Source organism: Dichotomopilus funicola, assembly GCF_033296635.1.
Source record: "Dichotomopilus funicola strain CBS 141.50 unplaced genomic scaffold C8A04scaffold_106, whole genome shotgun sequence".
In the NCBI taxonomy this organism is placed as follows: Eukaryota; Fungi; Ascomycota; class Sordariomycetes; order Sordariales; family Chaetomiaceae; genus Dichotomopilus; species Dichotomopilus funicola.
This window is the reverse complement of record NW_026944127.1, coordinates 43240-68624: the sequence shown is the minus strand read 5'-3', so window position 1 is coordinate 68624 and position 25385 is coordinate 43240. Positions and strand designations below refer to the sequence as shown.

The 25385-nt window shown below is 54.9% G+C and overlaps 9 protein-coding genes across 9 annotated transcripts; 3 read left to right on the top strand and 6 right to left on the bottom strand.

The window, feature by feature from the left end:
- Positions 1-5: 5 nt before the first annotated feature.
- On the top strand, positions 6-1030 carry C8A04DRAFT_32990 (ribonuclease-III-like-domain-containing protein; the record flags this gene model as incomplete). The annotated part of the gene is made up of 3 exons (XM_062782282.1): positions 6-423; positions 549-781; positions 887-1030. 3 exons carry the CDS (start codon positions 6-8, stop codon positions 1028-1030), a joined length of 795 nt encoding a protein of 264 aa, XP_062632914.1.
- Positions 1031-1504: 474 nt separating this feature from the next.
- On the bottom strand, positions 1505-3335 carry C8A04DRAFT_40660 (uncharacterized protein; the record flags this gene model as incomplete). Its single annotated transcript, XM_062785024.1, has 3 exons — positions 1505-2174; positions 2389-2705; positions 3327-3335. 3 exons carry the CDS (start codon positions 3333-3335, stop codon positions 1505-1507), a joined length of 996 nt encoding a protein of 331 aa, XP_062632913.1.
- A 213-nt stretch (positions 3336-3548) lies between these two features.
- On the bottom strand, positions 3549-5709 carry C8A04DRAFT_40659 (cytochrome P450; the record flags this gene model as incomplete). Its single annotated transcript, XM_062785023.1, has 5 exons — positions 3549-3613; positions 3792-3846; positions 3913-5136; positions 5266-5450; positions 5529-5709. The coding sequence occupies 5 exons, from the start codon at positions 5707-5709 to the stop codon at positions 3549-3551; spliced, it is 1710 nt and encodes a 569-aa protein (XP_062632912.1).
- A 2210-nt stretch (positions 5710-7919) lies between these two features.
- C8A04DRAFT_32987 (uncharacterized protein) lies at positions 7920-8510 on the bottom strand (the record flags this gene model as incomplete). The annotated part of the gene is made up of 2 exons (XM_062782281.1): positions 7920-8408; positions 8490-8510. 2 exons carry the CDS (start codon positions 8508-8510, stop codon positions 7920-7922), a joined length of 510 nt encoding a protein of 169 aa, XP_062632911.1.
- A 1393-nt stretch (positions 8511-9903) lies between these two features.
- Positions 9904-10985, bottom strand: C8A04DRAFT_15763 (thioesterase-like superfamily-domain-containing protein; the record flags this gene model as incomplete). The annotated part of the gene is made up of 2 exons (XM_062778609.1): positions 9904-10814; positions 10880-10985. The coding sequence occupies 2 exons, from the start codon at positions 10983-10985 to the stop codon at positions 9904-9906; spliced, it is 1017 nt and encodes a 338-aa protein (XP_062632910.1).
- Positions 10986-12053: 1068 nt separating this feature from the next.
- Positions 12054-13019, top strand: C8A04DRAFT_15764 (uncharacterized protein; the record flags this gene model as incomplete). The annotated part of the gene is made up of 1 exon (XM_062778610.1): positions 12054-13019. One exon carries the CDS (start codon positions 12054-12056, stop codon positions 13017-13019), a length of 966 nt encoding a protein of 321 aa, XP_062632909.1.
- A 382-nt stretch (positions 13020-13401) lies between these two features.
- On the bottom strand, positions 13402-15507 carry C8A04DRAFT_40656 (uncharacterized protein; the record flags this gene model as incomplete). The annotated part of the gene is made up of 15 exons (XM_062785022.1): positions 13402-13485; positions 13552-13645; positions 13706-13767; positions 13832-13893; positions 13955-14064; positions 14134-14187; positions 14247-14267; positions 14336-14361; positions 14426-14458; positions 14519-14611; positions 14787-14905; positions 14974-15122; positions 15199-15328; positions 15384-15414; positions 15493-15507. The coding sequence occupies 15 exons, from the start codon at positions 15505-15507 to the stop codon at positions 13402-13404; spliced, it is 1083 nt and encodes a 360-aa protein (XP_062632908.1).
- A 1492-nt stretch (positions 15508-16999) lies between these two features.
- Positions 17000-18568, bottom strand: C8A04DRAFT_32983 (cytochrome P450; the record flags this gene model as incomplete). Its single annotated transcript, XM_062782280.1, has 1 exon — positions 17000-18568. The coding sequence occupies one exon, from the start codon at positions 18566-18568 to the stop codon at positions 17000-17002; it is 1569 nt and encodes a 522-aa protein (XP_062632907.1).
- A 4901-nt stretch (positions 18569-23469) lies between these two features.
- Positions 23470-25254, top strand: C8A04DRAFT_40654 (major facilitator superfamily domain-containing protein; the record flags this gene model as incomplete). Its single annotated transcript, XM_062785021.1, has 4 exons — positions 23470-24020; positions 24107-24291; positions 24369-24759; positions 24825-25254. 4 exons carry the CDS (start codon positions 23470-23472, stop codon positions 25252-25254), a joined length of 1557 nt encoding a protein of 518 aa, XP_062632906.1.
- Between the last annotated feature and the right edge of the window lie 131 nt (positions 25255-25385).

Here is a 25385-nt window from a genome sequence, read left to right as displayed (position 1 = left end):
AATCAATGGCGCTCAACTCCTCACTATCCACGGCGTCGGCCACCTTCAGGGCATTACGGCAATGCGAGACCCCCGCTAGGTCGGTCGCCCGGCGGCTCGGGCCACCGGCGCGGCAGCTCTCCACCTCTGCCCCGCGCAACAATGAACCTACCGAGACGACAGTCGAGCAAGAAAGGCGGCCACGTTGGTCATACACACCGGAGCGCATGAAGGGTCCCGGTTTCTCCATCAACATTGTGAAGGACCCCAGGCGCACGATTTGGCATAACAACGAGGACCCGGCAAAACTGGACGTCATGTACAATCGCTTGCTAGGGTCTAAGGGACACAGGATGCTGCCGGACGAGACGAAGTGGCTGGCTGTAACACACAAGAGCTTCGATCAAGGGCGGCGTGGGTTCAACACAAGGCTGGCGTATTTTGGTACGTTCATATCCACAACCGACGAGTACGATCAGGCGCTCGACAAGGAAAGCGAAGGAAAGAGAGGGGAGGAGGGGTTCAAGGGAATGGGCAGACACACTAACTGGGGCTCTGTATCTTCTCAGGACGGTTGATTATATCTTTCGAGGCTACTCGCCACATCATGGTCTCACCAAATGCGGCGCAAGAAACCCCGTCTCCCGATCCCTTCGGCCGCGTGCCCTTCCAACACCCATCTCTCGAGAACGTCGATAAGCTCGTTTCGAAGCAGCCGAGGACGACGGTTTCAAAAGATAAGCTGTCCAAGCTAGCAATGGACATTGGGTTACCGGAGGTAATACGGTGGAAGCCAAAAATGGTACGTGAGCTCAGGGAGATGGAGATGGAAATCAGCGAGAGGGCCTCATGACTTCTTGCAGCTTGCTCTTTTGCGCCCGAAGCTAACGTGCCTTACCCCCTTTAGCCCGAAGACCTTGAGACCTCTGGTATCAAGGTTGTGCTGAACACCGCCATATTCGCCATCGTCGGCGCGATCTCTTTACAACATGGTGCTGAAGTGGCTCAGCAGGTGGTACGGGAGAAGATCCTCCGGAGGGTGGGAGCGTGAGCCATGAGACCGGACGCGGTCGCGGTGTATTATAGAGACGAAACAACCTGTACTTTTCTGTACTATTATACCAAGGCGAATAGAGGGACTGGCCCGGTATCTTGCCCCTACACTGCGTTTCCGTTGTACCGGTCCCGGCGGGTTCAAAAGAGCGGAAGCTCACCGACGGCCGCAGATGTTTTTTTGCATTTTCTGTCATACCCACAACCCTCCCACCCCTCCTTCCCCCCCTAATAATAGTTTGTAGGATGAAATTGAGCCGTATATTAACAAATCCATCTCCAGGAAGCTTCCTAGGATTAAACAGGTACACCGGATGGGACATGACAAAAAACCCAGATTCCAACGCCAGCAGAACAGAGTCGACAAAAACAAAAAAACAAGCTCGAGGGCTCGAAGTATCCCAAATCGGTCCCGGCCTCGCTCCCCCCCTTTTCTCCAGACCTGAGACTAGCCAAACATACATGACATGATCTACCACCCGTCTACAAAATAAATATCCGCCACCACCATTGGCTTTCGCCCGACGACTAGCCAGCCATCACCTACTCGGAACTGTCTCCCCCGCCCGATCAAGAAGCGCCGGTACGAGTCGGTATTCAAATCCGCCTCGACAAGAACGCAAGGCCCGGCTATGCCGTCCGGTGGCATCATGCGCCCCGGGTGCAGGAACAGAATGAACTCATCGATATTGGCAAACACGGTGCGCCCAAACTCCTTGAGGGTGGCGGCACCGACCGCGTGGTCCCAGATGGACATGCTCATGGCCAACCGCCGGAGCCCCTTTCCACCGGTGGGGTCCATCTTACGGAACCACTCCAGCAGCTTCGTCAGGCGTGTGTAGTGCAGGTCGCCCAGCACCATGACCGTGTCCTGCTTGAGGTCAAGGTACAACACACGGTCGCTGTCCTGGAGCAGGTTGCCCGGCCGCTCCGAGGTTAGCGCACGCGCGGGCAGGGCGAAGAGCGGCAAGGCGACGGTGTAGCGCTCGAGAGCGGCGGCACGGGCCTCGGCATTGACGGACAGCGCGGCCGGATTGCGGGAGTGTGACTGCCACCGGGGCGTGCTGCCCACCTGCTCGCCATCCGCATAGTGGGCGCGCCGAGTGTGCAACTCCACCGTCCGGGGGAGGAAGGACATGTGCCTACAGCCAGACATGTTAGTCTCCCAGCGATGCGGCCCCCTTTTTTAGCCCCTTCATCATCCTTTTCTCGTTGAGCTCCTCTCTGCTCCTCTCGAGGGCATTGCGCTCGGAGCGGAGAGTGGGAGGGCCCCACGGAGAAGGGCCTCAACCCGACCCGGCTCGGCCCGGGTTCAGTACCCTGAAACGGGGACGAACTAGAAGTACGGCTGCTCACCATATCGCAAGCCGCAGCTCGGCCGGAAGTAGCGGAAAATAGTGAAACATCGACGGTCCCTCTTTCGCAGGTTCTCCCGGCTCGAGGTGCGATTCGGAAACCACGTCGGGGCCAGCAGGTCCGGATTCTCCGGGCGGCAAAGGCGAAGCAAGGGGCGGCGAAGGCAGCTCGGTCACGGTCACTGAGACAGACTGCGGGGGGTCATCTGGGCTCGCCCCCGGCTTCTGGGAACCATGAACCGTTGGATCAGACTCGGTACCAAGGAGTCGGAATTGGGCGAACCGAGATAGTACGGCCGCGTTCTTTTCTTCTAATCCCTTTTCCATATTGGCGCACCTGCGCAATGGAGGCGAACGGAAAGGGAAGTCGTGGAGAAAAGGGGGAACGGGGGGGGAGGCCGGGTTCGTCAGGCGTGTATCCGATCTGCAACGGTGGGCTGCAAGGAAAGCGGGCGCAAACCAGGGGTGTCGCGGCGTCCGTGGGGGGGTGAGTGAGTGAGAATGGGAGCTGCCCAGGAGCGTCGCGTGAGAGCGGGAACAAGAATTCGTGCCGCGCTTGTCCACCACAACGACTCGACCTGCGGTCGATTTTTCCAGTGCCTCATGTGCTCTTCCAATTCGAGACCGCGGCCAACAGCAGGCCGGGATCAGCAGTGGGGCTAGCCGGCCGTCGGGAACGCTCAAAGACGGACGACCGACATTCTGGGCCCCGGGGGTTGCAGTCAGCTGGGAAGGAAGGTTACCTACTGGCGATCCAGAAGGTCGGTTGGAGTGGGGAACATGAGTGAGAGAGGGGAAGGAAGAGACCGAAGACTCAAGAGGGAGACACGGGAACTCGAGAGAATTGCTTGATCGTGGGGGAGTGGGGTCTCAAGGATGCAACCCCGCGCCCTTGCCTTACAGGGACTCATCCACTCACTCTATCCGTAATAAACTCACCAATGCCATGCTCCCGCTCTGAGACAGAAATGAGGATCACGTTAACGTTAACATCAACGTTGAAAATAAAACAAAACAGGCGGGTCAACCCGAACCAACTGAGACATGACACGGGGCCATCACTTGAGGACCATCAGACTTGTTAGCAGGCCTGCTTGGTGTCTGGTAGTGAACGTTATAGCATCGGTTCCCAGATCCCCGCTGTCATTATCCTGTGTCCGTTCACGTCGCCGGCCAACCACTTAGTATAATATTTTGTTTGTTTGTCCCTCGTGTAATTAACGTTGCTGCACAGGGTAAGCAAGTCATTGTGTCTCGGATTCAAGATCTTCGTCACCTTAAATCTCACACACAATAATAATCCTTCTGAAAACAAGTGACACAAACGGCGCGAACGACCCCAACTCGAAGCTTAATCAATCCCATGTATTTCTCATACTTACCCAGCTGCATCACATCATACACGTCTCCTCACCCTCATTCTCATCGCATCCACTGGCTTGGCCGTCACCTGCGTAGTCTAAACAAGTGTCTCTGTCAGTATCATTTCTGCACCAAACAGTCAAACAAGGGGGATCGCGCTCACGTTGTACATCTCTGACTTGACCCGGTACTGTCCCTTATCGTTGAGCGTCGGCTGTCCCTTTCCATCTAGATCAAGCTCACCGAGCCCAACCTTGACGAAATCGTACCGCCGCGCCACGACCGCCACGATGACCCGGGCCTCGATGGTCGCCAGATCCTGCCCGATGCAGTTGCGCGGCCCCCGCTCGAAAGCGCGCCACGCTCCGGGCGGAATCTTGCGGCCGGCTGCGTTTCTCTTCTCCGCATCTTCCTCCGCGCCTGCGCTCATGATCCCCGAACTGTCACCCAGCCAACGCTCTGGGACAAAGTCGTCCGCCGTGTCCCCATATACGGTGCGGTCCCGCTGGATGATAGTCGCACAGTTGTAGATGATGACGCCGTCGAGGCAAAACGTCTGTCCGTCGGACGTCTGCACGTTGAACCCGGTGCCAGGGCGAGCCATCCGCGCCGTGCCCGCGGGCGGGTAAACCCGGAGCACTTCCTTGATCACGGCTGTCGTGTAGACCATCGAGTTAACCAACTCGTCCGCGCCGGGCCCCGTCAGTTTCGCCCGCACGGCCGCTGGGTCCGAGTCCGGCCCTAAAAGACGGTCAAGCTCGTCGCGAACCCCTTTAAGCACGTGGGGAGAGCGGGACAGCTCATAAAAGGTCCAGGCTAGCAAGATGCCCGTGGTATCGTGGCCCGCAAAAAGGAACGTCTTGATCTGGTCGCGCGTATCCGATAGTAGCCCCTTGCTCAGCTCGGTGTTGCCCTGTAGGCTCAGGCTGAGAACATCGCGGGGTTTGTTCTTGCCAGTCTGTTGGACCTGCTGGTTCTGATGCTCGGCGTGCTTGTCCTGGATTATGGACTCGAGGAGCTGATCAATCTGCTTGCTCAGAACGTACTTGCGCCACTCCCGGCGGGGGTACATCCACCAGGGCAACTGGCCATCGCCCAAGCCGTACAACCGGATAAGCCTGTCATATATCTGAATGAATTCCCCTTGCTCGGACGACTCGGAATGCTGCGCGTCGAAGTCCACACCCATGGTGATGGCACCAATAATGTCGAACGTGAGGTTGATGGTGAACTCGAGGAGTGGGAATTCTTCGTTCGAATCGGCATAGCGGTTAAGGTGGTCCACAAAGATCTCCGTCTTGTCCAGGATACAGGGCAAAAGCGACATGAGGTGCTGGGGGGCGAACCCAGGGTTGAACCGCTTACGAACCTGCTTCCAATCCTCTCCCTAAACCGAGGGGGGGGAGGAGAAAACAGTCGCAGTTAGTACATGGAATTCGGCCCTGCCGGGACAGTATCTTGAAAGGATCTTGTACACGCCTACCTGTCTGGTGAGGATTGACTCGCGACCGATCACGCGCAGCAGAGCGTCCATGGTGGGGGACTTGGGCGTGCTCCATGCAAACTGCTTGCTGGCTCTTGAGATTTGTTCGGCCACCTGATGGCTATTCACAATGACCATGGGGTAATTGACAGGACGCAGATCAAAAAACATGAGCGGCGGGTTGCCCAGCTCCTTTGCCATGCTGGCGAATATGGGATCTGGTGAGGCGGAGACGAGATTGACAGTCAACTAGCTGTCTTAAACAACGGGTTGAATTTGGCTTCGATTAGGCCTACCAAAATGAATTTTCGGGCGCTCTCTGAGCGTGAACTCATGGATGGCTTTCATGTGGCCCCAGAGCAGGGACGGCTTCAGCTGGGGGAAAGCGGCGTACTGTTTGAATCGACGGTGCCATATTGTCGTGGCAAGGTAGCCGATCACGAGCGGCAGGGCTAGGAGCACGAGGTTCGCGATCATTGTGGCTGTTGCTTCGAAGTCACCTCTTGAGCCAACGACATGAATGGGCGGAGCGGCCTTCGGGATTGCCAATACTAGGGTCCAATAAATAAATAAACGGTAAAAAGTAGTGATATCAAAGCCCCAGCACAGCCGAGGAGAGTTTAGGTGGCCTGCCGACCTGAATTGTCCTTGCTATGGATGCTGTGTCTCACCGCGCGGATACCTCTAGGGACCGAGACCGAGACGAGGAACTTTCAAAATGCTGCAAGGACATTTCTGCTGGGTAAGGTTGGATTCAAAGTGGAGTCGATCTCACAGGCCGTGCTTGGCAACGCCTTGGTCTCTGGGGGGGCAAAAGGCTCCCGCACATCCTGTCAATTCTTCTGTTTGTCAACGATAAGCAAATATTAGGGGGATGGTAGGAGGGTCAGTGGATGAGGTCGGGATTACACTAAACCTACCTACTTGTCTTGCAAGCTAGAGGATGTACATACCCGTGTCAATCAGACCCACTCCCCGTTTAGGAGGGCTTCACTTTTTGTTTGAGATCCGAGGGTTTGTACTTTTCTGTAGCGACTTCGTTTAGTGGGGGCGTGCGTCCAACCGCGTGGCCCTCCGGCTAAACTCACCCGGTTTCATCGCCGGCGCCGGGTAGAATAATCAGCCGACGCCAGGGGTTTTGGAGTCCTCATGTTCCCTGCCTCTATGAACTTTACAGTAGAACCCAAAATGTGAATTTTTGACCACGACACAATGAAGAGGATCTTGAGAGAGGCGCCAAGCGGCGTTTGAGAGTGAAGCGTTGATGGGCTTTCGGGAAGGAGTCCTAACGATCTTATCGTTTGTGAAAAAGGAACCACCAATTAATCAAGAACGGTACTAATTTTGGTATCATCCCGCCGGCTACTGTAATTAGCGACTGTCAGATATATTATTAAATAGCGTATTATTTATGACGTGCTTGATTGATTACGCGGTCTAGGACAAGTACGTTTGGGAAACTAAAATGAAAACGAAAAGTATTCCTCTTGTAAATAGCTCAAAAGCTCATAACATTGAAGACCGAGCCCTATCATCCGAGGTGAGATTCGTTGTGATAATTAGATATTGCACTATGGCTCATCATTACCATCATCTTGACTCATTTTTGTACTCATTCAGAAGGGACTTGTCAAGAATGCCTGTAGACACACCCTCGGTAACCTCATAGACGGTATGCCTACTTGGAGTCTTTTGAAATGCTTGAATGACCTATACGATCTTGCGGGGCCAAGTAAAATATTCGTCAATAACTATACCACGAGGCTGCCGTATTTAAATCCAATAAAGCCAGCTGAACCTAGCGTTGACCCCATAAATTATTGTGAGAAGTAAACAATCAGTAGCTCGCATCTCGTCCGCTGTAGAAACAGGCAGCGTTAATGCCACACCTTGGATGTGATCCTCTTGAAAGCTCTAGCTGGGCCTACGGTCGTAACATGTCGCGCCGAACACGCCTTGCTGAGCCAACAACCACTCTTTCTAGAGGGAACGACAAAACATGCCCTACAGGGAAGACGGGAAAGGGGGATTGACCAGGGGTTGTTCGGTATTATCAGCGCGGCAGGCTATGGGGCTATGTCACTCATACTTCAGGCTAGCCGAAAGGTACCAGGGGCATTCTAAGTCACTTCGGACTGCGCTGTAGGAGGCTTTCGAAGTCATTTTAATGAAGAAATTGTTGATTTGGTGCAATCTGTCTCATATGGTAGTTTGTAGTTTGAAAAAAAGAAAGCGTGAGAAAAAACAAACAAACTCAAGACCCGTTCCCAGTTCCCAGTGCCCATTATGCAGCCCCTGTCATGCTAAACCGTCACCAAACCAAGTAAAATGCAGTCCCCAAGCAGAAACCCAAAGAAAACCCAAATCCTAACTCCGAGCCACCCCTATGCGTTGTCTTGGAACCTGCCATGTCCTCGCAAAAGGAAAGGGAGGGAAAAGAAAATGTGGATCCAGCGCAATCAGCGAGTTCTCCCCCAGTTCGACCACAGCTCTACTGCAGCTGGGTCAAAAGGGCTCGGCCCTTGAAGTAGATTCCCGGCTTTAGTTAAGTTGAACGAGGCCGTGCTGGTCGATTGAAATGCCCCTTTCCCAAGGGCCTCACAACTGCTCTGGACCACATCTGACCCCATCCGACCCCATCCGCGGAGGACTTGGGTGGGCGACCTTGATTAACAGTCGCGGCTAGGTCAGCGGCGGCCGACGTTGCTGGCGCTATCGCTGGGAGCGATGCTGCAGTTGCTAATACTGACGGTGGAGCCAGGAGCACGGTTGAAGGTGGTCCTATCGCGAGGCGGGCTAGGGTGAGAGTTGCCACCCGCGTAGCTACCGCTATAGCCGGAGTCGGCCGAAGAGGGGGCATAGTCCGAGACGCGGCTCGGGGGCGGAGCGCGGATACCCCCGCCGCCGAAGATTGAGCCAGCGGAGTCGCACCTGGCCTTGCCACCCTCCACTACGAGCAGGACGCCGGCCGGCACGGCTATGTGGCCGGAGCCCGTCGCTGACATGAGAAACTTGTCTCCGATTTCCTGGCCCTCGTAGAACGTGATGCTTTTGCATTTCTCGAATTTGAACTCGCGCTCGAAGTTCTCGACCGTGTAGTATTTTTTCTTGTTGGCGCAATTGTCGGCTGTGCCGTCTGCTAAGACCAACTTGTTGTCGACCGACCAGCTCTGTCTCTAGTTCCCAGGTGTTAGCAGTCGGTCCAACTCGGGTGGCCGAGGCCCATCGGGGGAATCCGGTGGGATTTAATGACTTACCAATTCATGAGCGTTAATCATATTGGCGGTGGCTGTGTGATTAGGTCGGGAAGTTGGAAGGTTGCGTCTGACTGCTGTTTGCTGCTTTGATAGTGAGGGTTGTTGCCTTGTTGATTGCGATGATGAGAGGAGAGGAAGGGGATCGGGTTGGGGAGAAAGTCCCTCTATTTAACCTCACTTTCGACTCTGAGGGCGTCGAACACCATCGTTGCTTCGTGCCCAAGCCGCTGGTAGCGCGGCCGCCGTGGCAGCGAGATCACATTGCCGTTGTTTCTTGTCACGGCCATGCAGCAAGTATTGACCGGGGTACTCAGGGGTTGCAGAAGGACGGAAATCCAATCGATTACTTCGGAATATGCGCGCCATCCAATCGATCTATGGCCACGTCCTGGGGAATCTGGAGAAGACTGTCGCCCTGTGATAGCTGGGCGCCCGACGATACTGCCCGAGGCGGGTCCAAGAGGTTTCCAGACCGTGGCCACCTGGCGGAGGCCAAGTGAGGGTTTGGGCGCTTGTACGTGACGTGGCGGGGCATCACCGACAGTTGTCTCGTTGTTTATTACTCCTTGTCGTTTCTCGGCATCTCGCATCGCATCAAGGTGGAGCCACACCGTGGTCGAGTCATTCCTGTGACAGGGCGGTAAGCGCGGCGACATCCCATTGGGCACTTGGACTGCCAGCCCGGGGGGGTTTCGTGGCAGCCAGCTGGGGAGACCAAAATGTCTGAGGCGAACGCGAAACTGCTGCGTCTGTCTGTCCCCTGCGCCCAAGCCAAAGACACGTCCAGGAAGCACCGATTACACTCCGCTACGGATACTTCGTACCGGGATGCCAGCCAAGCGGAACTTCGCGACTTGAGAGAGGGCCAGGTCGGCGGGGTTTGACGAGGGCCCGGTTGGCGCGGGGCTGCCCAAAAAAGGGTTTCCACGAGATGTTCAACCGTTCAACGATGGGCGAATGGTTGATGGGCCGGGCGTGCACGGCGTGTTGGCAATCTGGCCCGGAAGTCGGGTCCGGCAAACGGCCGGACTTTTTGGGCTCGTTTGAATCCGCCCCAACTGCTGGTTTGTTTGGAAGTTGACGGGGACTTGAGACCAATTCAGAGGCCGGACGGCGCGACCAGACAGCGCAACCTGAACCAACTGGTCCGGGTGGGAAGGTACCAGGTCGAGGTTTTCACCGGGGGGGGGGGAGAAGGGAAGCAGCAACCTGGAGGAAGTCGTCCCGTGCAGACCCGCAACGGGTGCCCCATGCTCAGCCTGGATCTTTCATTGAGAGCCCAGCAATAGAGGTCGGTAATTAGGTGATTAATTAATTGATAATAGCACGCGTTGCTGGCCAGGAAACGAAACGAAACCTTCCCGAATGAAACAGCTGGGTGAGCCTAGCGCGTCCCTCAACTGTGGCCTGTGGCTCAGATGTGGCTCGATGGCCCCGAAGCACCGGCCTTGGTCCTCTCGGCTGTATTTCTCTCGCTTCCGAGTATCAAATTGACATGATTGCTGAGGGCGACCAAATCGCCGTGCTCGTCTAGCAGAATGACCTCGAGATCGAACCGGCCGTCCTTGATTTGTTTGGACTGAACCCGCATCTGCAGCCATTCTAGCCCTTCCTCGGGCAGCGTCTTTTTCAGCTCAATATTCAACACCACGGTAGGGTACCAAAACATGGTGCCAGGCCGAAATGCGAGGGTCTCGCCCCGGCGCTCCCGCTCCTCCGCTTCCTTTCGGCTCGGCCTCTGGGCCTCGACCACGTACGGCCAGCAGTCCGAGACAAAGCCCAATGAGGCCGCCGTGAACTTCTCCCCGGAGGCGAGACGCACCCATTTGTACAGAACTGCCGTATTGGGCTGTCCGCCGCGAGGGTCGTGGTAGACTGTGTTTTGCAGGCATCGGGCGTAGCTCAGCGGGCTGCCGCCGGGGAACCGGTGCCGGACCCAGTTGGAGTCACGGTCTTCTTTTAGCGCGGCGAAGTCCGGCCGTGGCGGGAGGGATTCCTGTAAGCTGTTGTGGAAGGAAGTAGGTAGAGAGACACCCTTGGCCTTACTTAGATCGGACATGGTCAAGTAGACAGCGACCTCTTTGCGTGTTGACCCTTGAGTGATCCAGGGCGCCTCTGGTAAGAGTGCGTGCTGGTAGAGCGTGGCGTGCAACGTGGAGAGCTGGCGGCCGAGCTTGACGTCCTCAATTATTATCACCGCGGGCCCAATCTCGGTGCGGTTGAGGAACTGGACGTGGGCGTTCAACACGTCCTTTTGGCCCGATTCGGCGAGGTGCAGAGCCGCCGCTCTTAAGATGCAGCTGGTGACATAGCCACCATTGGGGACTGCAAAGCCAAGATTTATCAATGAAATTAGCAGAGCTCTCCCAGGGTTCAGTCGTTCAACGCACCGGTCCCAATGCAGAATGAGTCTACAAGATTGACGCCGTATGTATGCGAGCCGTGGCGCTGGACTTCTGTCGCCTTTGAAAACGAGACAACACTCGCGTCGGCCATGTTGGACGATAAGTCAATATGCCGATACTAGAGGGTGTTCGTTTGACGACGGTTCGCCTTTTTTGACACCCGGCTCTCTCGCCTTCTTTACAGGTCACGGTAAATGGTTCGAAAAGGCGGTGTCATTGGTGTCTGGTTGAGAAATCACAGGGCGAAACCCGATCAGCCGCTGCTGGGTTGTGGGAAACAACCTCGGCTCTTCTGTATGCCCTGGAATTGAGAGACAGGGGTGTTGCTTCACCCGCAGCGGCATGAATGTTAATGTCAACGTCAATCGCTGTGAGCGTCTATAGCTGGAAACAAAATACGAAGTAAATGGGCAGCAAGAAGCACGGTGGTATGGGGAAATCTGAAACAATTACCGTCAGTACAGATTCAATTGCCTTCCTGACATCCTGAAAGCTCGCTTAAAGGCCAACGTTAACATGCAGTACGGAGTACGAAGTACCTACCTGAGTTGAAAGTCCCTCCCCTAGGCCCGCTTGTGTAAGCAGCCTCGGCTAGCCGTGGGTCCGCCATGCCCGGAGATGACGACAACTTGCAGTCTGCAATTGTCGGGCCGTTTGATGCGCCTCCCCAACGCTTTCAATAGCTAGGTGTTTCGGGCTGTGAGCGCAATTGTGATTTGGTATTAAAACCACCAGAAATCGCTCCGTTCGTTGCTGTCTGTCTCTTGGCCCCATAACGAGAGATACACGGTAATGACAGGTTACCTCGTACTTCGTACGCAGTGGGTGTTCCGGCCGTTGCAGCCGGGGCCAGTGGGGCCTGGAGTCGAGATTCGAGCGAGACTCATCCTATAGGGCTGGGGAGGGTGGTATCTGTCAGCAGGGTAGACTTTCAGGGGCCAACGAATCCAGGGGTCAGGGGTGAAGGTTTTTTTCAACAAAATCCTCCTACGAGGAGATAATTCCGGAGCTGTAGTGTTGAGAGGATATTCGGACGCTGAACCACCTCGTGGTTAGCAGCATAAATCAGTCCTACCCGTTTACTTTGGGAGCGAGGCCCTCTGGGACGCAAGGCATCAAATCTAGCTGTTCCGAGCTTTCCCCTCCCCCCATCGCCGTTATGTCGAACAAGACGGCCGTAAAGGCCGAGTCTTACACACTCGGCTTCAAGAAGCTTAGCGACCAGGTTTATGTACAAGAGGGCCAGCCTAGCACGCAGGACCCCCGACATCCGACCGCCATCGTGATCTACGGCTGGGGTGATGCTCGCCCGCGGCACGTGGCCAAGTACATTGATGGCTACTGCCAGTTGTACCCGCACTCCAAGATCGTGCTTATTTTCTCGCCCATCCTCAAGGCCCTGTACCAAACCCTGGAAGCCCGTTCGCGGACTATGGTCCCCGTTATCGAAGCTATTGACCCAGGACTCCTCTTGAGCAACAACGGGAAGAACAACACCACCACTACCACCACCGGGCCTATCGCCCCTAGCGAACGAGTCCTCCTCCACGTCATGTCCAACACCGGCGGCATCAACTGTGCCGCCACTCTTCACGCATACGCGGCACACGCCAACGGGGCCTCCTCCTCCGTCTTCCCCCACCACCTGCTCGTATGCGATTCCACCCCGGGGAGTACGCACTTCATACCCAACATCGGCCGCTGGTCGCGCGCGATGGCCCTCGGCGCCACCCCACGCTGGTTCGGCTCCAAGCCCGGCACTGGTCCGCTCTTCGCCCTCATCCAGCTCCTCGCGGTCCTCTTCCTCGGCTGTCTCCACGGGCTGGGCTGGGTCCTCGGCACAACCTCCGCGGCCGGGTTCAGCACGCGCGCGGTCAACGATCCCGCGCTGTCTGACCGGACTGCGAAACGGCTGTACTTGTACTCGCAGGCGGATGATATCATTGGGTGGGAGGACATTGAGGAGCACGCGGCGGATGCGAGACAGAAGGGCTGGAATGTGACGACCGAGATGTTTGAGGGGACGCCGCATGTTGGCCATATGCGCGCACATCCGGAGCAGTACTGGGGTGCGATCGCTGCGGCATGGGAGGAAGCTGTGGCGAATAAGACGAAGACGGCGTGAGGCCTGTGATATGACACGAAGCTAGCAAGGGCATGGAGAGCGGGTAGGATGCGAGAGAAGTTGATATTGCTACCTGATCTCATGTGATTTTTGACTGCACGTTATATATATTTTGTAGATCTAGCCCAATGACTGTTAGCGCAACTAAATGAAATGAACCACATGTCACAGACCCTCTTCAGGGGAGGATTTAATTGGCCGAATTTGACGTTTTTCTCTTTTGGTGTGATGTCCGTAGCCTTGAGCTACCCAACCAACATTTGACTATGTCGCCACACGGAACCCTCGGCGATGCCCACACTTAGTCGGTCTGAAAGCCCGAGATGGCACATGTCGCCCACATTCTGCCTGGGATAGCTCTCCCGTGAACAAGATCTCGGTTTTAGACTGTGCCGGCAGTCTTGAAGTCCTGGAGGCATTCGTTGACACGAGCCGACATGGTCTTCTCACCCTCACGAACCCAGACCTACAGACGTGTTAGAGAGCCATCGAATTAAGCGGATCACGATGAGGGCACGAGGCAGATACGTACTCTCGGGTCGTACTTCTTCTTGTTGGGCTTATCGGCACCCTCGGGGTTGCCGACCTGGGTCCTGAGGTAGTCAATGTTCTTGGTAACGTAGTCACTAGTCTGTTGTCAGCACACATGGAGATTGCCTCGTGCAGGGGTTGAAGTGAGTACTCACCGGATACCGGTCAGATACGCCCACTGCAGGTCAGTGTCGACGTTGACCTTGATAACACCGTGCTAACAGGAAGGTTAGGACCGGGAAATATTATACCCTTAGCTTTCATGGTATAATGACACTTACACCAATGGCGTCAAGGTACTCCTGCTTGCTGGAACCGGAACCGCCGTGGAAGACAAAGAAGACTGGACGGTGGATGTCAGTCACCACATACACCCCGTTAGCGGTGGGTAGGAATAGGCTAACCTGGCTTCTTGTCGGTGCCGCCTAGCTGCTTCGAGACATACTCCTGGTGCTTGCCGAGAAGCTCGGGGTGCAGACGGACGTTACCGGGGGCGTAGACACCGTGGACGTTGCTGCCAGGCAGTCAGTCGTGAGGGATACAGGCGGCGAACCTTGTGGTGGAAAATCTGGATGGGACTCACCCGAAACCTGCAGCAATCGAGAAGTACTTGGAGATCGGGCGGAAAGCTTGTTCGCTGTGGGATAGGTCAGTAAATGCTAGTGTTAGGGGGCAGGGAAAGGCGAAGCGACGCACATTTGCCAGATATCCTCAGGCCTGGTTTGAATTGTTAGTTTAGGGCTCTTGCACCATACTTCGTATGAACCTGGGCGGCTGCTACTTACTGGGTGTAGAGCGAGGCATTGTCGACCTGACATGAAGTATGAGTATGAGATCGCAACCAAGCCCCATCACGTCCATCTGCTGCAACTTACGCCGCTGTTGTCAACACCGTCTTCCTCACCACCCTATTAGATTTATTAGCGACCATTGAGGCGTGCAAAACAGAGGCAATCTGCTCCACCTACGGTGATGCCGATTTCCATCTCTAGCCACTGCTTCATGGGAGCCATGCGCTTGAGATAGGAGACGCAGGTATCGATGTTTTCCTGGACAGGTTCCTCTATATCGTGATGTTAGCGACGAATGGACAGACCGACGGGCGGTTACCGGGAGAAGGCGATCGGCTCGTAGATCTCGGAATTCTCGGAATCACGTACCGGACTGTTATGGTTAGTATGTCATTGATGGCGCAGGGGTAAAATAAGATATGTGTGTGTCACAGAGAAAGCGTACCAGGTCAATCATGTGGGAAGAGAACAGGGGGACGCCGTTCTGCTTGAAGAACTTCTCGTCCTCGTCGATCATGCCATCGAGCCAAGGGAGGAGCTTCTTGGCGCAGTGGTCGGTGTGGACTAATGTGTGCAGCGCGTTAGAACTAGCCGAGGGCAAAGACAACCGCGAGGAGGGCGATTTCACGCACGGACGACGGGAATGCCGTAGAGAGGAGCGACGGCACGGATGTAGTGGGCAGCGGCGATGGCACCGCCGACAGAAGCCTCCTGCTTGTCGGCGCTGTTCTTGATGCCCTTGCCGGCGAAGTAGGCGGCGCCGCCTTGGCTGGTCTGCAAACTAAGTCCCGCCATAAGAGTCAACAGCTTGTTCGGACATCCGGTACGGGTCGGAGGAGTTTGGGAAAGATGCGTACATGATGGGAGCCTTGGCATCGCGGGCGGCTTCGAGAGCACCGACGACGGTGCTGGAAGAAGTGACGTTGACGGCCGGGATGGCGAATCCCTTCTCGCGGGCGTAGGTAAAGAGCTTCAACACATCGTCGCCTATTCTACGGTCAATTCCAATTTCTCCGATCTCGGCGGCCGAGCAAATTCGCACCATAGATGACACCGACGGGTAGTTTGACTTCCTGCACCAAGTCCAGCCGGTTGGTTAGTCAAATGATGTAAAATTCACATTGGGCGAGCGGCGGTTGGGCTGTGCATACGTCAAGGAGACCCATCTTGAAAGATCTGTTGTTGGTTCAATGGACGTTGGGCTTATGCCTATTTGCGCGGGTTGTAATGGCGGGGCGGGTCGTCGTTGGGGGGGGATTTAAACAGGGAGGGAAGAGGATAGGCTGAGTGGGAAGCTTTTTCACTAGTTACACTTCGGCCAAAAACCAGAAGGGAAAACACGGCTTTTTTTGTCTCGCACAAACGATCCGCCGTGGCCCGGTTGCGGGATTTGTATGACGCAGCTCTGATTTCCCTTGGAGGGGCTGAGGAATTGGAGGGGTGGGCAACAGTCAGGTCGTGGGCATGGTGGGATAAGTGATGCGGGGTCGTCAAGATACAGCTCCACAGACCACAGCTCCCATCCTGGTGTCGCGGGGGTCCGCTGGTTGGGCGCGTGGGGTGGAGCAAAAATATCCCACCTCAACTTTGGTCCGAGACACGCTGGCGCGTCATATAACGTTATTAAACGTTAGTCACTTAACTAGTGTAAGGGTTATCAGCTCCACTGTTGCGATAAAACGGCACCCTCTTTGTTATTTCATCTTTGATGACCTTCTGCTCCGTCGCGAGCCGGTTTACTGGACGAAGTAACTATCGCAAAATCATGAGCAGCAATTTCGAGCGTAGGGAGCATACAAAAACATAGCACGCAGTAACAGAACTTGGCGGCGTTTTTGCGTGTGGGTCTCGGAGGTGCATCCACGCCGCTGTGTTGCCCGCCGGGGCAAACCGGGACGCTGGGTTCGCAACCTTGATCGGTGTATTTGCCTCAACGATCCAGAAACGACGCGCAGACAACTCCGATAGCAGCCGATGGCGGCTCGGTATTTCGACAAGTTGACGGTTCAAGACGACTTGGCCTCGGCCCGAGTCGGAAGGACGTTCATTTTCTTCAGAGCTGGGTTTCGTCGAGAGTACTACTGTAACGCAGTAAGCCGCCGCAAGGCGTTGGTGTCTTCTGTGATCTGGTGTCTTCGGTGAGCTGTTCAACAAAACGGGCTAATTATACATTTGTTTATTACCTTGATGCAACTTTTCCTGTGCTCGACACCCGATGCTGGGATTGACAAACACCTTCAATTGGCGCAATCGGCGTTGGATGTGTAAGTTAGTGGCTGAGTGGTTTGCAACAGCCCATCGGCTGGAATCTCAGACATGCAGGTTGGGACCTGGCCCCTGAAACCATGAATGCAAGGCAGGTCACATGTCGTGAACTTGACACTTAACTACCTACCAAAGGTACTTAACGCCATCTGAGCGGTATTTTTGACGAGACTAAGTTCAAGTGAAAACAGTTCCAAATTATTGGTCCAAAAAGTGCCGCCCTCCGACCGGTTCTATCCAAAACAAATTGAAGAGAAGGTATCATTAAATACATCATGCCAATGCCGTTCTGCTCCATTCGTGCCCAGTCATCTCGGTGGAACATCTTGCCTCCCGGCTCTCGATGTTCTTCCGCTCAAGTTCATCTCAGTGGGGCCAATCCCCCCCAAACGCTCACGCCTTCACGGTCCTCTTCTTGATCTGGATGGTAGCTTCAAGAGGCGGTATTCTGTTTAGGCCGAACCACGAGTTACGCGGCCTGTCCCCGCCAAGCCGAATGTCGTAATGGAGGACGAGGTGCGCTAGCATGAGCTTGAGCTCGTTGGCGGCAAAGAAACGACCCGGGCAGGCGTTGCGGCCGTGACCAAAGGCGAGGTAGTCAGTGCTGGTGGTGGCAAAGGCCTTGGCGGCGCGCTTCACGTATTCGACGCTTTCGTCGCTACGCTGCTCGGCGAAGCGGAAAGGCTTGAACTGCTCGGCGTCCGGGTAGATCTGGTTGTCCTGGAAGACCGGGTAGCTCGGAACGTTGACGGTGACGCCACGGGGGATGCGGATGCCGGAAGGCGTGGTTATGCCCTCCTTGGCCACCACCGCGCGGCTTAGACCGATGGTGACGAACGAGTTTAACCGTGCCGACTCGCGCATGACGCTATCGAGTTTCTGCATCTTAGCCAAGGCCCGCTTGTTCCACTCGCCGCCGTGTTCGGCAAGCACATCCTCAATCTCAGTTCGGAGCTCGTCGATGTACTCTTGCTTAGTCGCGGCCAGCTCAAGGATGGCGCTGGTGATGGTGAAGGAGGACGTATGGATGGCGGCGAAGTTGAGCAGCAGGATGCGCCCAGCCAGCGTGGCCGTCTTCCACATGTACGGGTCGCCGCTGTCCTTAGCCTGTTTGATGGACCACTGAAGGAAATCGTTAGGCTCAGGACCGTTCGACTTCTTCTCGGGGTCGCGTTGGCGGGCGTCATAGTCAGCCAACCGCTTCTCGATCTCCGGTGCGAGGATCTTCTCGAAGCGGCGGGTGCGGAGGTGGATAGGTAGCGTAGCGAAGAAGGCGACGAGGGGGCGCAGAGGCTTCCACACCATGCGGAGCAGCGTCGAGGTTAGGGGTACGTCCTGAGCATAGCCCATACCTTCGGTGAGCAGGGCCGGGTCGCGGCACTTGGGATTGCCGACGAAGACGCGGTTTGTGACAGAGCCAACAATCCGGCGCATGGTGTCGTAGACACACACCTCGTGATACTCGGTGGAGCTGCCCCAGTGTCGATCAAAGCCCCACGCGGTCTCCTCGGCGACATCTGGGACGAGGTTGCCGATCTGGTTGGTTAGGGTGGTAGTGATGAGCTTGTGGTGTACTGGGTTGTGGACAAGGGATGGGTCGGTCGTGGTGTAGTCGATTTGCAGAGAGTCGATGGCCTGTGTGTGCATGTCGAGGACGCTATCGGGCTGGTCGGTGACAAACTGGGTCTCGGAGCGGGGCAGCAAGACCATGTTGGAAGCCATAACTACGGGCATCAGAACGGCCTGGTCCCGGTATTTGGTATCGGCCTCCAGTACGGCGGCTTTGAAGTTGAGCGTATTCCTCCATGTCGCCTGGTAAAAGGGGAACCAGTCTCCGTGTTTGGCACCGAGAATAGGGAGCTTCGGGAGCTTCGGCCCGGCGAAGAAGAGCTGGTGGATGACAAACCCGACGAAGGCCACAACCGGCACCAGCACGGCCGGCCGGAGAAGTTGCTCAATCATTGTTGATAGAGGTTCCTATCCGTCAACCTCGGCTCCTCGTCCCACGCCACGTATAGATTTGGTTCCCACCCTTGAAATCCCTTAGGTAGTTTCCCGTCGTGGTCGATGTGGTTAACACGGTCAACGTGGGCGGTTTATGTCAGGCGTCGTCTCGTCGCGGTGTGTGGTGTTCAAGCGTAGCCCCGGCGCTAATGCTGTTCGACCATGATATGTCGAAAATTAAGAGGAAAAAGAACAAAGAGAGACCCCCTCAACGAGCCCTGGGAGGAGCAAAGGAAATGGCCTTTGAAGGGTTGCCATCGTTGCGAGGTCTCTCCTTCCTTCCCGAACCCGAAGACCCCACTTACAACAGCACGCTCCCAAAAGGCCGCGCTGGAGTGTAGTGTATCATTTGGAACGGCCTGCGTTCTGTGGCGAATTGGCGATAAAATTCCCCAGCGCCGCGCGCGATTCAGGAAGGGGATCTTGATGTCAGCGGCGCTAGTCCTTGGGGGGTTAAGCCCGTGTCCGTATTAGGCAAGGGCTGCTGCGAACCGAGACGAAACAACGCTCGGAACACAGGCTTCCCGCCTGCTGGCTAACGTTATCCCCACTTCCACAAAATTCCCACCAGGAACCCGGTGCCCCATCCTCCGCAAGCAAGCCTTTGGAGAAGCAGCACGTCAGATGAACCGTCCTGGTTCGCCTGATTCACCTGATTCGCCCAAATTTGCCCAGCCCGCCAAAGTTCCTTCGCTCCTTCGCGAAGGTCGGTGGATGCGACGTCCCTCTGCACAGTGATGTCGGCCGGTGCGACGGCAGAGCTCGGACTTCTGCGGAGCACAGAGCGGGGTGCGAAACCGAGAAGGAACAGCGACCAGTGGTCTCGGGAGGGAAAGCCCCCGATTCGTGCTTTGCAGGGCCGACTCATCAAGACTGAGGAGCGTGATTCGCGGGCTGTCTCGGAGGGTGTCTCCAACCCAGAATATCTAACAATTGGAACCAAACCCATCCCACAGTATTTACCTTCTCATCTTCTCGAATGCAGACGGATTGTTTTCCCCTCGGATCGCTAGGGACATGGACTGTACTGTACCTTTGGATCATGCCCAGATCTTACGCTCGAGGGGGCCACGCTGCGGAGGCGGCGCGCCTGTCAGCGCGATGTGCTATTGCTTACTTCACGAGGGCTTGGATCGGGGTTTGTCGACGCAGCCTCCTGTGGTGTCATGGGTGGTAGAAGTCTAAAGGATGCAACTGCCTGCCTCCTGTGTTGCTATGTAAAGGTGAGATCGGGATGCCCGAAAAAGTCGTTCCTTGGGCCGCATGCCTGTGAGTAAGCCCAAACTTGGCTAGAGCCTGGGCGCAATGAGGTTTACTTGGTACCAACTTTATGTGTTGGCTTCAGCTGTGACTGCGACTATCGAAACCTTGACAACGGTTTTGAGTTCATTCACAAAAGATGGGTCGAGAAGCAGGCTCGTTTCCCAAGAGGAGCCAAAGTAGCTGCCGGCGACCGGCGGTTCGACGGAGACACTGCCAGTTGGGCCGGATCCTGGTAATAGAGAGGCACAATAAAACCCTTAGCGAAGTAAATCTGATACTGTGTGCCATAAACTCAGCACACTGGGTTAGCGATTGGAACATGTTTATAATTAATAGTCAAACAACGAAATCCTGTACACTGGGTGTGTAGGTCTGGCTCAATTGCCGAGTGAAACCATAACTCCCTCCTGACTAGTCCAAACCCGGGCAAAACAATACGTGGCCTCATGGTCGATCTAATAATTAGTTATTGTAAGACTTAGTACCGATCGTTTTGATGTCTAACTTGCTTGAGCTGCTAACGATCGGGACTCGGTCGAAGGATTAGAAGGGGTAGTAGTGGTATTTTAATTAGCTGGGTCGGCAAGGAATGATACTTGGAGTATTCCAGTTGAGGTGCGGGCATCAAATCTACATTTTGTAGCAATGGAGTTGCGACAAACATTGGTAGCGAGGGCGGGCGTCCCTTAGCCTGATAATTAGACCTTGGACATTTTTGGAGTTTATTACTCTAACAGGAGATATTTTACAGGCCTACGTCCAGTTCTTTCACCGCACTATTCGCGGTTTTGTTATCCGAACTTGTCATACGATGATAAGCCCGACCATCTCCTGGACGGCTACAACCCAGGCTGCAAGCTTTGCGGTGGCGATGCGTACAACTTAAGTGCGTATCAATATTTATCAATATTGACGTATGTAACCCTGTTGCGGGGCTTTATTCAACATTTAGACACCCCGAAGGTCGAGGGGTTCACCAAACCTACCTACGGAGGAACCGAACTTATATGCAACAGCATTATTCCCGTATCACCAGTTCCCAGTGGTGATATCTCATCGAGAATCAAGATGAACTCGAACCTGTTCCATCCCGCGCTTCGTCGGAGGTACCTAATGGCAGAGTGTATTGTCGGATCTGAATTTCATGCCGAAATTATCTGGGAGTCAGGTATTCGGTTGGACTTGTGGTCAATTGCCAGTCGCATTTCTCTGATCATAGGGGGTTAGTTGCCTTCATTTTGGGTGCCAATTTATGTCGCGGTTACCTCCCCTCGCCAGAGAGGTTTCCATTTTCATCAATGATTGTGTGAGCTTCCGGTATTCGGGTTGGGAAGACACTAGGCCTAGCCTCTCTTGTCGATGATGAATGTTAAGCATGATAAAGGGAGTGAAGAACATTCGATTAACAAACCGAGCTACGGGTAGGGTTTCGGTATATAATAAAGCACAGTTAACCACGACTCCTCACCCGCGACGGCGCCCCCGTCATCCCGATCAAATTCTTCGTCGTCGAACAAGTCTGGGGCAACGTCCTGCCGGATGTCGAATTCATCGCATGGGACACGCCCTGCTTCGACATTTGGGGCAACGAGATCGCGCCAGTCCGTTTCCCGGAAGAATTCGCCGCTCAAGAGGCGCAATGGATTTATTCTCTGTGGAAACGTTAGAACTAAAACGGCCAATATATATCTTCTGTTGGCACGGGAATAGACATACTCAGAACACAACATGCTACTAACCTTACCTCTAAACTGAACCCAAATAAAGCTCAAACACGGGCAAGATAGTACGTAGAATGGACCCGGTATTTGTGAGTGTCTCAAAAACGTAGTCCAGCCCATGGTCATGATGAATCATACACTCGCGGTTGAACGGGGCTCAAGAGCGAAAAGCTGGATACTCGGCAAGATGCCACGTGGGTTAATAGGGGCGCGGAGATACTTAGAACGATTCACATATCAATTACAGTTCATCGGAGTGTAGTTGAACCTCGTATAATTAATGGCGTTTACTCCTAGTCCCACTTTACGTAGTGGGCTTCCTTTCGACAACTGGGATAGATTCCAAGGCCGTACTGCCCGTAGTGCGCTACTCACATTCATAGCCGACGAAAAGCGACTGCAATGGACGTTGCCGCGCTTTAAATGGTGCCTGACTCCTTGCGACCCCTTGGGATCGAATAATTTATTGACAAAGAACACCTGGAAGCTGCTTAACCATAATTATGTTGGTTCTTCGTGGGCGTGGTCCTGTCCGAGGGCAAGGTGTTCAAGGCGGCCGTCGCGGGTGCTGCATGATTTCATGCGACTCGGGTAAATACATATTTTGGGTTGGCCAGCGAAAGGCCTCGAGCCCTACCGCAATGCTTCGTAGGGTTCGTCTCCTTGTCACACCCGATCACCACGCATCGTAGGGGATGACTATGCGTTACCCATGGACGGAGTCAGTTATCGTAAAGTATTGCCAGGGAGCCCGGAGATCGCTTGCCTCAGGTAGGGTTAATCCACCGACGTATAAGGCGTGCCAATGTTGAAAGTCAGTCCGATGAGCGAATATCCTCCTCTGGGCCTAAAATCCTCGTCTTGTTTGCCGATGGGATTGCGGAAACCTGAGCTCACGCGACCAAACACAACAATCCAAACCGCAGCACTCGCAGTCTCGAATCTCGAAGCAAAGACCGAAGCTGCCAAGTGACCCAAGCATCTTGGCCGGCACTAGTGGATTGACTGGACCATGGATCTGTGCCAGTTATTTCCCGACGGCGGCGTGCTCACCGGGGGCTTGGAGCATTAATTATCTGCCGTCTGATAGCTTTGTAGCACCACTTATTAGGGAATGATGTGAGCAGGATTCCCAGTGGAGGAATCCGGTGCTGACCGTTGATGCGGACTTCCTAACTTCATCGGGGTCGATGCCACAAGAAACACAAGGTAACACACATATTTTTGCTCCTTGGCCGCATTTCCGTTTCACTTCGGGTGGTACAGGCCGGGACTAGGACGGGCGATTTGTGGCCCCTTGACTGGGCTTTTCGAGTTGTTGATGTCGCCAAAACGGCCAAGTCATGACTTTCTCTTTTCGTACCCAAGCCCGACACGACAAACAGGTAGGGGAAGCGGGGAAAATGCTTGGAAGAGGAGAAATGAGCCCCCCCTTTCTTGGCCAAGATGAAAAATCTGGGGTGCTAAGACATGGCGTCGTTCAATCGGCCGAGAGTGCTTCGTGGGCTGTGGCTTCCTCCCGGTATGTCTCACGCTTGGCGTTGATCTTAGGGTGAAGGAAGGCGCCGCCGTCATGTATAAGATAGCGATCTTCCCACCCCACACAACGGCCTGTTGTGCCACATGGACGAACATTTGTCGTTGCTTCCAGATGGTTCCCCCATCCATCCCTCCTCCGGTTCATGCTCCTTCCCTTCCTTGAACGAAAACGTGGTGTTTTTTGTTTCTTTTTCGGATAATTCTTGGCGGTGCTACCAAGAGACATAACAAACTCGACGACAAGACTACTTAGTAGGAAAGAACCCTCCTAAGTGCTGCCTTCCCCGGGTAACTTTGAACGCCTTTGTTGTTGTCGGCTCCAGCCAGCGAGTCACCATGGGCAAGCTCCCCGCCGAAGCATTGGCCCCCGATGCCTTAACTACGGAATCGGATAGCGTCACCGGCGAAAAAACGGCCGGCGCGCCCTCCATGTCCCACGCAAGCGGCCTCGATGTGGCCACGGACGCGGGCCCCGGGAGCATTGAAAGCGCCGGGTGGGACATAGCTGCCACCCGCAAGCTCATCCGCAAGGTCGACCTGACACTTATCCCATTTCTTGCTTTACTCTATCTCCTCTCATTTTTGGATCGCACCAACATTGGCAATGCCCGCTTGGATTCTCTTGAGGACGATGTGGGTATCGACAAGACGGGACTCCAATATAACGATGCCCTGGCCATCTTCTTCCCGTTTTATGTTGCCGCCGAGATTCCGTCCAATATGGCCATGAAGAGGTTCCGGCCGTCGGTTTGGATCCCCAGTATCATGGTCGCCTGGGCCGTGTGCACCACACTGATGGGAATTGTGCACAACTACCCGGGCCTGATGGCGTGCCGGTCTGCGCTGGGTCTTGCCGAGGGCGGTCTTTTCCCGGGTATCACATATTAGTGAGTTGACGGCCCTTACTGACCGAGTAAATAAGTTTTCGGTCGGAAAGAGGAAAAAGGGAGATGGGCTAACGCGTCTTTGGTAGCATTACAATGTGGTACCGTCGTCATGAGTGTGGCCTGCGTATGGCTATCTTTTTCTCGGCTGCTACTGCGGCTGGTGCTTTTGGCGGGCTCCTTGCCTTTGGGATTATAAAGATGAGGGGGCTGGGGGGCCTTAACGGCTGGCAATGGATCTTTATCCTTGAGGGTCTCTTGACCTTTATCATTGGTTAGTAGTGCCGAGTTACATTCTTCTTCGATTATGCGCAGCCAGGGAATTAACCTCGAGTCTTTGTTACTGTCCAGCCATTGTTGCCTTCAAGGTGATGCAAGACTATCCGGCAACAGCTAAGTTCCTGACCCCAGAGGAGCGTGCCGAAGTGCAGGCACGTCTGAGGCGTGACCGCTCCTCGTTGGCGGACGAGTTTGACCTCAGATATCTGTGGGATGCCCTGCGCGACTGGAAGATTTGGGTTCACATGTTCATCACCATCGGCGTGTACACCGGCTTATACTCGTACTCGCTCTTCCTGCCGACCATCATCAACGATCTTGGCACGGCCAACAGCCGTGAGATGGCCCAACTGTTGACCGTCCCTCCTTATGTCGTGGCCTGCGTGTTTTGCGTAAGCGCGGGCTGGTGTGCTGATAAGATGGGTCAGCGTGGCATTTTCATGATTGGGTTCATGGTGGTTGCGTAGGTGGCTTCCATACATAAAGAGCCTACCATGTTTGAGCGAAAACTAACCGTGTGCATTCTAGAATAATTGGCCTTATCATGCTTATGGCTAGCTCATCCAGCGCGGTCCGGTACACGGGTTGCTTCTTCCTGGCTACGGGTATTTACCCTAACGTCCCCATGGGTGTGGCATGGAACGGCAACAACATTGGCGGCTCACTCAAACGCGGCGTCGGGATCGCCATGCACGTTGGTTTCGGAAACCTTGGTGGCACCGTCTCGGCCTACCTATTCCTCGCCAAGGACAAGCCGCGATACATGCCCGGCTTCGGCACTTTGCTCGGCTGTCAGGTCATGGCTTTGATTCTCTCGGTGTGGATGACGGTGTATCTACGCCGGGAAAACGCCCGCCGTAACCGCGAGTACAAGCCCCCGAGCGAGTACACGGAGGAAGAGAGGGCGACGGAGCGTGAGAAGGGCGACGACGCAACCTTTTTCCGTTACACGGTGTAAGGGTTGGCGGCCGTGTGATGAGGTTGTTGGTGGTCTGGGATGTTGGTTCAGGAGCTCTACATGCTATTAATAACGACAGCCTTACTTTTTATTTTTTTGCTGGCGCCACAGTAATTACCCGGTTGACGTTC